The following is a 15,490-nucleotide window of genomic DNA, read 5'->3' on the forward strand; positions in this document are numbered from 1 at the left end:
CGAGATTTAAATCTTGTAACGAGAGGAGTAAATATTTTAAACATTCTCGCAAGATCGGAACCGTCAGCCTCGATCCCCCCTACTCTGTGTTTTTGCACGATATCTTTGTTCATCGAACGGGATGAAAATTGAGCGAGAAAGGGGGGTAACGAGCAACAAGCGAGGAGAACCACGAGCGATCGCACGATTCGCGATTACTCGCGACAGTAAACGCGAATCGGAGGATAGGATGGCGGTGAGGAGCGTCGTCGCGGCGTTCCCGGTCGTAGCCTAAATCATGGCCCGTCGGCTGATTCCCCGTTCAATTTACTAATTGAATCGAGGGAAGCCCGTATGGGCGTAGACCAAACGGCGCCCCGCCCTTCGACCCCCTCTCGCCCCTCTCAGCATCCAGTGCGCGAACGTTCTCGAGTAGGATAACGCATTGTATGTAATATGCGCGCTCCATGCGTTCTACGCGTCACCGAAATCTCCCTTCTTCTTCTCAGTGGCACTTGGACCGCATCCGGAAACGCACCGCCACGGTGACACGCCGTGACGCGACTTTTGACCCCCTCGCGTTCCTCGATCTCGATCAGTCGCGGTTTACAACCCCTTAAAACGAACCCTTTCCTTCGGATCGTATAATACATCTTTCCGTATCGACGGAAACGATGAAATTTTGAGAGTTACGAGTTCATTTTCGACAAGGTGAAACTGGAGGATAGAAAGATCGGTTGGTGGAATTTGTTGTGAACAGTGCGAAAGTTTCAGTTGAAGATGATGCTGGGGGGCTACGAGGCGCAGCCGGATTACTATCCGCAGTGGCATCAACCCTGCAATTATGTCACGCAATTGCCTTACGGTGAGTCCCAAATTCCTCAATTTTATTCCCCTTTTTATTCCCCGAAAATATGTGCTACGCGTTAAAGGGTTGATTCTGGTCCCGGAAACTTGCTGAAACAATCGTAGGGGAGACCTGGGGGGTGGTTGTACTCCACTTTTGGAGCCCTCGACAAAGTTTATAGAGTTTAAAATCAATTTCATTCGCGATTCGTTTTGGAACAAGTTGAAAGGGAGTTTCTCCTTTGCAAAAACCCCTTAGAAGTTGATGTACGATGTTTTGATATTAAACTCAAATTTATACAGTAAACGAAATGAAACTTCACACCGTTGAGCATGTTAGAGTGAAACAAAAGTATAATCTACGTACTCTGGTACAGAGTAGCCCAAATGAGACTTACAACTGAACGTCTAAAATAAAAAAAATAGAAAACTAGTTAGATGTTGCCCAAGTAATGCAGTACGTAAAAAATTTTCAAAAAATATATAACCCTCTGTCCAACGATCTTGAATGTTCCTGTACGATGATATTCTTATGTTTCAAATGAAATTATTAAAAAGAACCTCTTTGCCACCACGTCACCGAAGATCTCGCGTTCTCCTAGTTAGCATCCAAACGGAAACAAATATGTCGCGATTGATCGGTGAACATTATACAGGAGATTTCAACCCACCCAGATCGAACGTTTCGAACAAGAAAGGGATAAGCGGTTAACAAACCACCATTTTTGCGTAGGTCCTCTGCACGTGCCCGACGCGGACAGCCAATCGACGTACTGGGGCGCGGATTCCGGGATCTCCGGGGGTAGTTCTGGCGCAGGAAGTCCTACCGCCTCGACGCCACCCCTGATCGAGGAGATCGGCGTCCAAGAGACCAGCTACTCACCCCTACAGCAATACGGCCACCCCTCGATGAACCAGCACTATCCGAATCTGATCTACTCGGGTCAGCCAGAGCTTTCTCATCACCTGCATCACCATCACCACCATCACCATCAGCAACAGCAGCAGCAGCAGCAACAGCAGAGCCATCACCATCACCAACAGCAGCAGCAGCAACCGCAGCAGCAGCATCAGCAACAGCAGCAGCAACCTCACAGAAGGGACAACGATTTCACCGCGGTTTCGTCCATGAGCCAGGTGGACATTTCGCTCCCGGAACACCTTCGACAGGGAGTCAGGGAGGGTACCATAGTTGTCAGACCCAAGAGAAGGAACACGGCGAATAAAAAAGAACGGAGACGAACGCAGAGCATAAATAACGCGTTCGCGGACCTTCGAGACTGCATACCGAACGTTCCAGCGGATACGAAGCTGTCGAAAATCAAGACCCTGAGGCTGGCTGCCTCCTACATCGGCTACCTAATGGCGGTCCTCGAGAGCGACGAGGGAGACGAACCGCAAACATTTCGCGCCGAGATCCTCTCCAATGCTAGACGAAACAAAACGGCTCAGTCAAACCAGGTTAGTTGTTGTTTATTTCTGTTGTGTCCATTTTGCGAAGAATGGAATTGTTTTTGATCGTTAGAGGGTTCCATGTTGCATTTCAGGCTTTGTTCCTGGTGCGACGCGACGCGACGGTAGTTTCACCCCTTGGTGCAATGCGTTGAATCCTCTTTATTGTAATATTTTGTTAAAATTACACATTCTGTATAGCCTATTTGGCGATCCAATAGATTCCAAACGCGAATAAACGTTGTAGTTTTTACGAATCGTCGAAGGGAAGTGGTCTCTGAGGGTACTCTCGAGTTTCACGATTAGTTTCACAGGACAAATTGCTCGGACGCTGCTTGCACTTGAACGACAAATTTATGCCTTCCTCGTGGACTTTTCCAAATTGTTCTCCTCTCTCGGAACACTTTCAGCGAGCGTTGCTTTTGAGTAAACATCGTCCTCCTTAATTGGATCTCTCGTTCGTCGCCGCTCGAGCACTCGACCCTAAACTCGTCATCGTACCTCGACATTCTTTCGGAGGAAATGAACCACGTTCGCGCGTCCCTAAACGTTCACTGAGCTTCGATGACCAACTTTCTCTAAAGTAGCTTTAGAACATTATACGAGAAAATAATTTTATCTTTATAGATGCAGATAGGATAATTTGCTCGGAACAATTAGTGGAGCATCTGATCGAGTGACTTTAGTATTTAACTGCATAAACTTTGGTCGATTCCGATAGATAGATCACACGATCCTACAATAAACAGTATTTTTAAAATTCCATTAGCAGGTATACTTTTAAAAGAACCAACCAGCATTCAACCGAGACGAAGAAAACAATTTTCGACAAAGGAAATACAGATTGCAGTTTTGATCATAGGTTTTCAACTATTAGTACAAATTTTGAACCATTTTCAATTCTGCTCTCTGAACTGTACGCTTCCAACGAACCCTGTAGTTTGTGGTTTTCCCTATTTTCCACGATTCCTCGCCACCCACGTTGTACAATATCATTCCTTTAGAGGAGTCAGGGACCTTTGCCGACAATGCTATTCTCCCTTGAATGTTCCCGATTATTAATCTCTATTATATCTACTCTGTATTCTAAGAACTTGTGCTTCATCCAATTTTTAACTAAATACTTATTATCTCAATTGCTGATTGTCGAGGTAGAGCAGGAATTTTTCGGCGAAAAAAAAAATTTCAAATCGTTCAAAAAAAATTATTATTAGTTGTAGGAGTCAATTACAATAATTTTTGGTCACTTTCGAGAAAAAAATTCGAGTAGGTGGAGAAATTCTTTGGCGAAAAAAAATATTTCTAGCTAGGGGGGTCAATTGCAATCATTTTTTATGAATAGATGTACCCCCGAAATCCTATGCACTTTCGAGTAAAAAATTCCTTACCGGAAATGTTTCCCCGAAATTTCATGCGTACCTTTAAAACGTCATAATTTCTGAACAGTTTGGAGGATATTAATATTTCAAAATGCAAACGACGCGTATTTTGGCGAGGAATATGTAGAAATTCTAAGAATGTGACACGAAAACCGTAATAGGTCTCTAGAGCCCCAGAAATATAGGCTACTCGTATAACTCGTCTGTGATTACATTCCTAACTACAGTAACAAGGTTTACTGTAAATGTGCTCGTACAAATATGTAAAGGATTGTCCCTTTTGTTTGTTACAGAACGAGTCGTGTTTACATTCAGCTTCGAGTCTCGTGTCCGAGGAATCGTCCAAGAGCAAAGGGCGAACCGGATGGCCGCAACACATGTGGGCCCTCGAATTGAAACAGGAATCGCAGGCCAGCCAGATGCAATAAAATCACCGATTCCTATCTATTTCTGACCAAACGATGGCTGCTACTCGACCCAGAGATATCGAAACGAATCGAACGCGAACCCTGGGGATACGAGAACCAGGTCGAACAGTTCGATACTCCCCGAATCGTGAACCATCGTGAGCGTCCATTATCTCGCGACGCCTCTTTGGCCGTCGTTCTTTAAATTTAATTTATTCATCGATAGGATTAATTAGCGTAAACTGGCTGGTAAAGATGCACATTTAAGTTGGTTTCGAACCAAATTACAGGTCTCGAGGAGACTTTGTTTCTACTCCGCTGTAAAAAGAGTAACCACCCACCGTTTGTAAATACGCGTTTTGCGAGTGTAGATAACTAAACGTTAGCCCTCTATGCTGATTTCTCGTTATTTGCGCGCCTTCGAAACGGGAAAACGTGCTATAGAAACAAAAAGAGCGGTGTTCCACCGTCATGCTATTTAGGCAGCTGTAAGTAAGAATATATTTTTGAAAAACTGTTCGAACAGCATTTGGCTTTTCCGAGTATTGCTACGAAAGAAGAAGTTTCTCGAGTATTGTTTAGAACTTAGGGTGCCGATCGGTTTAAGATACTTGTAAACTTTTGTATAAAGTACGGCGAGCAGCGATGTATAAAGAGTCACTAGCAATAAACAGAGCATCATAATTTAAACTCTTCTGTTGTACCTACGCTATCGACCACGCGTAAACTTTCTAAGCTGCTAAGTTTAACTAAGCGCGTTGCATTTTCCGTTATTTCTGTTTCGTTGGTCCCTACGCTTCGTTTTCACATTCGATACAGATTAAAAAACTAGGATCCTGTCCGTTGCGACGCGTCGAGACTTTCCCTCGCGTGAAAAACGTGTTTTCCTTGGCCACACGCTGGGAAAGCATTGTTCAGCAGCGACAGTTTCGGATTTCTTGGACATCCTGGCGCCAATGCCAGATCCACGGTAGCCTCTTGAATGTTCGCGCGCTCCTGACGCGAAAGAGAAGATTCCTCGTGGGTGTCGTGCAACGCGTCCCGGAGTTTCTCGTATTTCAAACGGCAGAGATTTTGATAATAATATTAAATATACAGGGTGTTCGGCCACTCCTGGGAAAAAATTTTAATGGGAGATTCTGGGGGCCAAAATAAGACGAAAATCAAGAATACCAATTTGTTGATGGAGGCTTCGTTAAAAAGTTATTAACAATTAAATTCAAAAATTTCAAATCGTTCTGGAAAAATTATTTTCGGTTGCGGAGGTTAATTGCTATCATTTTTAGTGAATAGACATATCCCCGAAATCCTATCCACTTTCGAGAAAAAAATTCGAGAAGGTGTGAAATTTTACGTCGACAAAAAAAAATTTCAAATCGATCTGGAAAAATTATTTTCGATTGCGGGGGTCAATTACAATCATGTTTGGTCATTACACATACCCTCGAAATCCTATGCATTTTCGAGAAAAAAATTCTTTACCGAAAATCTAATTAGATGCCGAAATTTTACGACAAAAAAAAATTTCAAATCGATCTGGAAAAATTATTTTCGGTTGCGGGAGTCAATCACAATTATTTTTAGGGAATAGACATATCCCTGAAATCCTACTCACTTTCTAGAAAAAAATTCGAGAAGGTGTGTAATTTTACGACGACAAAAAAAATTTCAAAACGATCTGGAAAAATTATTTTCGGTTGAGGGGGTCAATTACAATCATTTTTGGTCATTACACATACCCTCGAAATCCTATGCACTTTCGGGGAAAAAATTCCTTACCGAAAATCTAATTAGGTGCCTAAATCTTTCAACGAAAAAAAAATTTGAAATCGTTCTGGAAAAATTATTTTCGATTGCGGGGGTCAATTTCACTCGTTTTTGGTGAATAGACATACACCCGAAATCTTTCGCATTTTCGAGAAAAAAATTCAGTACGGGCGGAACTTTAAACGTTAATAACTTTTTAACGAAGCCTCCATCAATAAATTAGTATTCTTGATTTTCGTCTTATTTTGGCCTCTAGAATCACCCATTAAAATTTTTCCCAGGGGTGGCCGAACACTCTGTATACCGAGGAATGATCGTTCGATGACGGATCGCGAGTACACTATGCATCTGCGGTGTCTTTTGAATGCGTCTCTATCCGTCGTCGTCGTTCCAATGTTTAAAGCGATTCGATAAGTTCGCGCTGACGACATTGTCGATCTTGTATGACGTAAACGAGCCGTCTCGTCCGTTGATACGAACGATCGAAAATTGTCTCGTCTTAATCTGTGTATAAACCGAGAGATCGATCGAGCCGAGCGATTTCACTACTTAATTATTATCAAACATAGAACGGGAGATTAACCCTTTGAATTCGATGACATAACTCGATCAAGAATAAATAAAAGTTCATTGTACTCTTTTGAAAACGCAAGTCAAGATACAATTGGAAATCCAAAGCGTGTTTGCGATGTTGGAAGAAGGTTAAAAATGTTTCTTTATCAAGAAATATGGAATAGCCTGGTGCATAAGGGTTGAAAAGGATTAAAATTACGCAGGAAAGAATTCGTTGGTAGTGAAAGAGATGAATGGGTAGTCTGGTTCGATCCTGTGTAGATGTATAATAAACGTAGAAAGAAAGAAGGGTGAAAAGGGGAGGAAAGAGGCACGTGGTGCCCCGGGAGCCCGGGCTTGGAGGTGTTAAACGCGAGAAGGTGAATCGGTGCCGCTCTGTAAACTCTTCTCGAGACGAAACCCAGAACACTTCCGAACCCCGAATCGACGATATAAACACTCAGCGGTATCTACGGAACTCGGTTATTCTCGGTAGCAGCGAACAAATCGTTGCTTCCTTGTCAAAATGTTACCCGAGCACAAACAACGCTCCGTATCGAAACTTTTCCCAAATACATACGCTTTACCTTTACAGCTTCTTTAAGAGAAGATTGCTTACTTCTATCGACGTTCTAAAATAGAGCCGTGCAATTGCTTCTTTCCTATACAGAATACTTCAAAAATATCTATTATAGATTCTGTACGATGCCGATTTTAATTATAAATCTATTCGAGTATACTTTGGTCATAGAAGCGAAAAGTTTCTTCGATATCCGGCGTAACATTGGGGAACACTAAGATGTATACTAGTCTCGATTGTATAATACCAGCGGCTTCGATACGAATTTAGAAATTAACGTGAACGTCGATTTAGAAACGTTCGAATCGAGGAAACGCAACTGCGAGAACAGAAGTTGGTAGCAAGATAGAAGAAATCGAAAACATCAGTTTCAACGCTTTTAAGTTGATTTCTCGAAAGTATTGAGAGAATGGATTTCCGAAAAATCAACGTTTGGACACGATAGTCAGAAGCTCGATCGATCACGAGTATTGGAGGAGATTCGAATAAACCAGAAACGATCTGTTGTTCGCTCGATCTGTTCATTTTCGCCCTCGATTAACTTTGCTCGCTCTCTCTTTTCCTCCGACAGCCCCCGGCACGAAAATGAGCACGGAAAGAATAAAAGAAGAGACAAAAGCAAAAGACGTCATCACGTGGGAAGATTTTTCGGAGCACCGTAGAACACGGGTAGGACATGTGTGCTCGCGCGTGTGTCGCGTTCGCCGAATACGCATACGAGACCGGAGGGGGAAGGAAAAAAAAAAACATGAAGCGGACGTTTGTTTGCTTTGACAAGTATCGAAGGTCCATGTAAGTACGAGAAGTCGAAGCGCGACCAACTACGACACGACCACTTAGACGTCGCATGAAAAACTGACCCGTGCATGTGTCGAGCCGCCCCCTAATTGCTCCGACCCGAGCAATTCTCTTCTTTCGCTTATGTCGTTCGACGGGAACAGAAACTATTGTTTGCAGTGGTTGTACACCGATAAAAAATACCAAATCAAGTTTGAACCTTGGACGAGATCTTTAAATTTGGAATCTGCCATCGAGCTTTGGAAGTTTTAATAATTCCTGTCAGGTTGGGGAAATATTGTTAATTTGTGTGTACGTAGAGGAAGCACGGAGAGAAGAGGCGAGGAAGATACACGCGTAGCTTCGAATTTACGAGGCGAAACTGTGCTCTAGAACACGCCGCGGAGTACAGTAATGGCGTATGTACGTAGATGCGGCTATAATATAGTGCCACTCGACATTTCGTTAAACAAACAGTCGTCAATCGGGTCTGTCACTATCCAGATCTGCCGAAAGAAGCAACTATTATTGGTACGCGAGACCATCGATGGACAGATTTAATTTACGTTGGTCGTTAACAGAGTATACGGAATTTAATGAATTTACGCGAATGGACAATCGATCGTCGAAGAGTTATAAACGTTAAATTTTATTTTGTTTTCTGATTAACCGTGCCGTTAACGTAAATGGAATCTCGGTGGCGCATCAGCCAAGCAATGGGCCGATCGACGAGCACAGACGATCTTTTATACGCGACGGAGCCGACCTCTCGCGCGACTTGATCTGCTTGATCCCGAAATTGAATTGGCTAATTGACAAGCTTAATCGAGAACAGATTGTCCGCCCGCTGGAACGCCCGCAGCGTGGCGTCGCGACGCGTCACGCGCCGGACTGATTAATTCTCCTCGATAGGAAGCAGAACGCACAAGGACGCTAGATCGATCCCTAAACAATCCTCGACATTTTCTAATTTTCGAAAGCTGCGAGTCACCCGACGAACATTCGTCTCCAAAATCACCGATTAGCAATCACTGATCTCCTTTGATCTAGATTAGGTCGACCGAGGACCAAACGAGGCTAAAATTACAACAGAATTTACCGTTATTTAAATTAACTCTCATTAGTATCGCATCGTCCTGAGTTCACTTAGGAACTATCTGGATTAAAGTTCGTGTTAAGTTTAGGGGTGTAGGGATAAAGAGAGAATCTTGCCCTTCTGGGAAGAGAAAAGGCGATGAAAACAAATGGAGGATAAAATTTCAAGAGATCCCGAAGGAGTCGGTGAATCTGACGGTGGTAGCGTTTCCGTGTCGGAAATCCAAGAAGCAAGGGACGGTGGTTGTAAACGTTAGCGGAAAGCTCATTAGGTATGGATGAGCGTGGATCTCGATCGAAATTGAAACGAATCGGTCGGGGAGCAGTCGAGATTGGCCTCGCCACGGCGGGGGCGGATGTTTGCGCGTCTCGAATCAAATCGAATGAAAGAAAGCGAGAGAAATAGTCCTCGACGGAGGGTTGAAACGACGGGGACAATAAAGGAAACGAAGAGGGTAGCTTCGCGGACCTATAAAACCCGCGGATCGCGTCCGTATCGACATCATTCGGTCACAAGTCTCAGGATACTGTTCACTCGAAGAAGCGATGATCGGTTCCAGCGTGTTCTCACACCTTCGCGTCACCGGTATCTGTGCTCTGGTTTGCCTGATTTACTCGGTGCACTGCTCAAACGCCGAATACGGTACGTTTCTTAAACGAACAAAACGAGGGAAATCTCGAAACTTTTCTTATAAACTTTCTTAAATTTCTTCCAAGATTCTTTCACGTTGGTTTAAATGATTTATTTGTCACTTGCAACTGAAGCTGCGGGCGAATTTTAAGATTGAAACCTCCCCTTCTTTGCAACTATTTCCTTTCTACGGTCATACGTGTTGTAACTTATATTTGCATATAACGAGACAAATAGAATATTTTACTTGACCGGCCATAAATAATCGCGAGGTTTGGTTTGTGGTTTCCGTGGACGTTTAAAGAGATAAAAAATAATTCTGATTAGCAGAGGGAAGAGAATTCACGAACGACAGAACGCCGGTGAACGAGTTCGTCTCGTGCGCCGAGGGTAAGTGCATAAAACGTGCCTCGTCGCAGCCATTCAGCGGCATGTGGTTCGGACCGCGATTGGGAAAACGGCACAAAGCCGACAAGAACTCCGAAGCTGATCCCGACCTCGAGGCTCTCGCGAATATCCTCGACACAGCGCGTTGGGGCGTCCTCGCAGTTCCAGGTATGTTTTGCATTTAAACCGAACAAAGATGAAAAATTATAGACATCGATGCATCCCCCTTTTTAAAATGGGAAGTATATAAATTTTGATTCGACCATTCTATGCACTTTTTAAACCCCTGGATCCCTAGATCCTTAAACCCAAGAGTTCCAAACTTATTCTGATGTTTCGAGAGCGCGCATTTTCAAAGATAATTTTCTTCCAGGCGGAGAGAAGCGACAATCGACCCAATTTACACCCCGTTTGGGACGCGACTCCGGGGAGGAATTCTTCTCGTACCGATCCCCAAAGGACCAGGAGGAACTCTACGCGGAGGAACAGCTCTTCCCACCCCTTTTCGCGCCCCGTCTAGGACGTCGACTACCGTGGACACCCTCTCCGAGGCTTGGTCGTCAATTGCACAACCTCTTGGAGAAATCTAGACAATACGGCGACGATTCGCGCTTCTGAAACCTCCTCCTACGAATTCAACGAATAAAGACAACCGAAAAGACGTAAAATAGCGTAATTAAGAATCGACGAAATAAACCAAACATATTTATTTGTATTACAGAATAACGAAACTCGATGTTGCTTTTTTTCCAACACCGATCTCATTACTTCCGCTAACGCGATATCCTGGAAACCTTCGTAGAAAACCTTCCACGAAAAGAATAAAAGACACGTTTTAATTAACTACGTTCTCGATTGATTGTCGTGCTATATTCTAGATGTAATTGCGCCAAGACTATACAAGAAAGTTCGTGTTGTCTCTTGGAATGACGATTAAAAAAACGCATACGCGAGTTATTCCTGTCTATTTCGATATTAAATGGTTTACTCGAGCAAAGAGAGGCGGTAACTTGTATCTGCTGGCAACGTATTCCGAGCTTTACGATTACGATCGAAGTCTACGGTACCACATGGCCCGTGGTAGTTTCGGTTCAAGAATTACACGCGCTCCTTGCTCTCTTTCCTCGACGTTTCTCGTCCCTTTTCTTCGCCGTGGAAAAATATCGTTTCGGGAAATGAAAAGATCTCGCCGCTAACTAAATAATTATACACAGAGGAGAAAGGAGATCTGCCATGTCTGGAAGACGGAAAAATTAGGTATGCCTGTATGGATAGAAAAGCAACACGACCGTATTCTTTTGTAGCTTGGTTTTTTGTCCTTTTTTTTTTTTTCTTTACTCTTTATTTGATGCATTCGCAAACGTTACAACCTTTTCTACGCGTACAGAATACGGAAGATCGCTCGCGCGACATCCTCGATTCATCACGTTTTACATATTTTTTTTTGTTTTTTTTTCATTTTTTTTATCTCGTACGTCCCTAGGCAATGCGTTACAGCTACAATATGTAAATTATATATTTTTCATATATATCTATCTATCTATATTTTTTTTCATTTTACTTTCTCTTTCGCATACACGCATACATACACGTCCTCTTCCACGCTCTTTCTATTTCATTTTTTATGTATACATACAATATAATGCTCTTACGCTACGTATGTATATCGTATTTACAACGGTCGAGATTACTCGACGCAGCAGGATTATTATCGTGTTATTTATTTAGTTTTTTTTTTTTTCAGTTTTTCTTTAATGCAAAAAGACCGTCGTGCGGACCGATTGTAAGAAAACCTCTAACCGCTTCTACGCGCGTCTCGGTAGCTAAATCTGAAAAAATACATGGGTACGTTTTCCTCGAACGAAAAAACCCGGTTGATATTAATAATAATTGTCTATTTTCGTTTCGCGATCGATTCCAAATTGTTCGATTCTTCGAAGACCGACGCGAAAATAAATACTTTACAAGTTCCCATTTGAACCCTATCACGTTCCTCGAGGTACGTTTCAAACGCGATACATACTCGTTCCTGAGAATATTGCGCGAGTTCTGCTTCGCTAAATACCACCGTTTCTACCACGACTAAAAATCATTAAGACGTATCGCAGAAAACGTCCGTTTCCTCGAACGAAACGGAACGAATTTTCGTCATTTTCTTGCTAAGCTCTGTGAGAAGTCTTTCGACGTTTGTTTTCGGTCCAGCGAATTCCAAAACTCACAAAATCCAAGTAAATTAATTAGTGTCGCTTTACTTTTCAGCAATAGTCTGCTAGAATTACAGATCAGATTAAAGACTGTCCGATACAAAGTGTAAAATTTGATAGTAATGACGCCTTTTTAGGAAACTGTATCAAAACCACTTTTAGCTCGTGGTCCAGAAAACACAATATGGCGGAGATCGAAAGAAACGAGTAGAACCGAGGTAAAAATGGTTTTGTATACCATTTCCCAAAAGAGTGAATATCGCGTTTTATGGTAAGATGGAAAAGTCGTAGCTCGTGCGAAAAGGACATCTTTTTCCCTGTGAAAGAGTGTGCGGATGCTTCTAGACCGGAATCCTGAAGAACAAGTTGATGAGTTTCCAAGTAAATTTTAGTCGAAGGCACTATCGTAAGGAACGAAAATTTCCTCCCTTTCTGTCGAACGAGCAGAAATGCAACTCGAGAAGTTACAGACTGGATCCCCGTACTTCGTTATCGAATACAAAAGGTTCTGTTCGTGTTTCTCGAAACGGCAGTCAACAAAATAAAGCAGATTCTTCGCCGAGCCCCCGTATACGATTTCCACGGAACGTATTCCTTAATCGTTTTTACAGCGATTTACCATAATTTTTCGCGTCTAACCTGAAAGAATCGACCGGTATTAATTTCTAACTATCACTTCTCATTTGCATCGATCTACGGGTACGTGAACCGACAGTTTCTACTTTGCTTCGCTACTTATTTTGAAATATCAGCCTGTAGTTATTGCATTTTTGCGTTATCGTTTAGGACACTGAGTTTTCCTTAACCTTCCCTTTAAACAAAATAAACACCGATATAAACGATTCGATGCTCTTCTAATAAAAGTGTAATTGTCGGTCTATGAACAATTCGAATATTCGGTGTTCGTTAGCGATCACTCTCGAAGCCGGAAGTAACTTTTTAAATTCAATATAGTGTTTTCGTATTTGTTCGGTGTTTGTATAAAAAAGAAAAACAATAACGAACGCGATCGAGTTTCGGGTGAAATGAAGGAGAGTCATTTAATGGAATTCGATTCGAGTAGTAGTATAGCCTTCTAAAGTTCCGCGTTCAAGGCACAGAACACGCTTAAGGGTGTATTCTAGTCTAGATCCATTTTTTGATTTCGTTTTCTGAGAAGTATATGCCCTGAAAAAGATTTCTTGGAGTTACAGGCGTGTACAAAAAGAGACATAATATGTGTTTTCTTTAATTTGAAATAATAAATACATTAAAAAACTAACATCTAGACTAGAATACCCCGTGGAACTTATTGGTAGAGAAACGTTCGTCGCGTTTTTCTATATTTAAATTTCTAAATTTCGAACTGTGTCGATTTAAGTTAAACGGTTCGTGCATCGAGTTTCGTATAGGTTCTCTAAACGAAAAATATTTACACTATGTATGCACTACGCGCGAAGAGATGCATATTTTAACTCTCAACCGACCGCCGTCGCGTTTCTACGATTTTGCAGAACCAAACCGTGATCAGTCTTTTTACATGTTCACGATACTAACGTTTACCAGCAGCCCCCGCGTCTATTTCAATTTCTAAATTTGAATCGTTTGCGTGAACGCTGCTACGAACAATATTTTTCAAATCAAACTTTCCAGTATTCTAATTACGTCACTGGATCTTCGAAAATTACGTACGCGTACGCGTAGCTAGTTTCTCTATAAAATAATTATATTAGTGTTTCGTAATGTACATGAAAATGCGTGACGTATACATATTTATGCTCGTAAGACGCGCCTGGGCAGCATAAAGTCGTACAGTTTGATAAAAGTAATAAAAAACGAGTACGAAGACTAGCGTGATGCTGAAATAGCGTAATATTTTCCGAGAAAAATATGCGGTCGATCGAGTGTTTTAATGTTCGAGTGTAGTCGAATATCGTCGACACGTACAAGATTAACTCTCAACCACGTGGAAAATATTTACAAGTTTATCGCGGCGCCCCTCTCTCGTCCCTGCACCATGAACCTAACAACAATTGATTTTTTTTTTTTGCTCCTTGTTTCCCGAAACGAACAAAACGAGCGTTAAATAAAGGGAATCGACAGTCGTCAGAAACATCGATCGCGAACGAAATACGAAAATAAACCATAGACGATGATCAAGGGTTAATCTTCGTGTACAAAATGTATTTTATAAAAAACCGTTCTCCTTATACTTTTTTTTTTTGTCCTATACATATTTTCTTTTTTTTAATCCCGGTATCATCCCCGCCCCTCTCTTCCATCCACCCACGTGAATGTTTTATTTAGCATAAGCCTTAAATTTAAAAGTACTATTCATTAGTGTTAGTATTATCTTCATATACGTACACAGATGCATGCACATACCTATGTACGTATATACAAGTAACGATATAAGAATTCGTAATATCTATAGCGCTTTTTCTTTCCCCTATAGCAGGATATTGGCCAAGTGACGCGAGTCCAAGTGCTTTTTCGGTAAAAACTATTTACATTATTATGCTACAGGATCGTCGTTCACCGGAGGAAAAGAGAATGATCGTCGTAATAATCGGATTCGTTACCGACTTGTATCGACGACGCTATTTTTATTTTTATTGAATTCTTCGGGGCCTCGTCGCGAATTAGACGCACGAGGACCACGTATTTCGTGTTTCTACAAACAGAGATATCACCAACGTCCTCGAACTATATGCACACAATAATGCAGCATTGAATTTCCGCGATCTGTCGTTGCTCTTCAGAGAATTTCACGAAACGCAACGCTGCATTACTGTATTAGGATGAAACTCGACCAGCCGCGCGGGATCGTTTATGTTCGCTTCGTTACTAATCGTGCCAGACACTTTTACTTCTACGCAATCTTCTCTTTTCGAACGAAGGATACCGAGGATCTTCGAGCAGCCGATTCTTTTCTCGGCCGTACAATCCTCGGTATTCTTTTCAATTTTTAATCGTTCGCATCGAACAGCAAGGCATCGATTAAACATTTTTAGCGGTAGAAGACGAGTTTTAATGCCCAAAATATTATCTTTTACGTTATCGATGTTTCCAATACGCGACGCGTTAACGATAAAATAAACTTTACGTTGAATTTAACAATATTTAGTATCCTCTATTGTCTATCCACTTTAGCAGAAGAAAGGGTTAAATCTGTCCGTTTTACTAATTTCCTTGACTTCCGTAGCTCCGAGAACGTTTTTCAAATTCAAAGTTCACGACCCCAGTAAAATCTAATCCGTTGTATTGGCTTTACGAACCATTATTTCTTTCTTATCCAGTAAATCATTACGTAGTCTACGTTCGCTATAGTAATTAGTATTTTTTCTAGCACCGTTATTAGGTCATATACTCTTTCGATTTGTGCTAACCGATCATCCGGTTTTTTTTCTTTTTGTTACCTCCATCGTATCGTTGATTTTGATCGTTACTCGATG

The 15,490-nt window shown here is 41.9% G+C and overlaps 2 protein-coding genes across 3 annotated transcripts; both read left to right on the plus strand.

Annotated features, from left to right (window-relative positions):
• Positions 1-512: 512 nt before the first annotated feature.
• LOC122401461 (heart- and neural crest derivatives-expressed protein 2-like) lies at positions 513-4,734 on the plus strand. The gene is made up of 3 exons (XM_043403602.1): positions 513-844; positions 1,559-2,286; positions 3,950-4,734. The coding sequence occupies exons 1-3, from the start codon at positions 760-762 to the stop codon at positions 4,082-4,084; spliced, it is 948 nt and encodes a 315-aa protein (XP_043259537.1). The 5' UTR covers positions 513-759; the 3' UTR covers positions 4,085-4,734.
• A 4,619-nt stretch (positions 4,735-9,353) lies between these two features.
• LOC122401478 (PBAN-type neuropeptides-like) lies at positions 9,354-10,499 on the plus strand. 2 transcript variants are annotated; one of them, XM_043403625.1, is made up of 3 exons: positions 9,354-9,477; positions 9,793-10,020; positions 10,226-10,499. In XM_043403625.1, exons 1-3 carry the CDS (start codon positions 9,381-9,383, stop codon positions 10,468-10,470), a joined length of 570 nt encoding a protein of 189 aa, XP_043259560.1. In that variant the 5' UTR covers positions 9,354-9,380; the 3' UTR covers positions 10,471-10,499. The 2 variants fall into 2 exon arrangements, with proteins under 2 accessions (XP_043259560.1, XP_043259561.1); XM_043403626.1 differs by having other exon boundaries at positions 9,381-9,477; positions 9,796-10,020.
• The last annotated feature ends 4,991 nt before the right edge of the window (positions 10,500-15,490 follow it).

This window comes from Colletes gigas, unplaced genomic scaffold (genome assembly GCF_013123115.1).
Source record: "Colletes gigas isolate AHSC1104 unplaced genomic scaffold, ASM1312311v1 Colletes_gigas_Sc00025, whole genome shotgun sequence".
Classification (NCBI taxonomy): domain Eukaryota; kingdom Metazoa; phylum Arthropoda; class Insecta; order Hymenoptera; family Colletidae; genus Colletes; species Colletes gigas.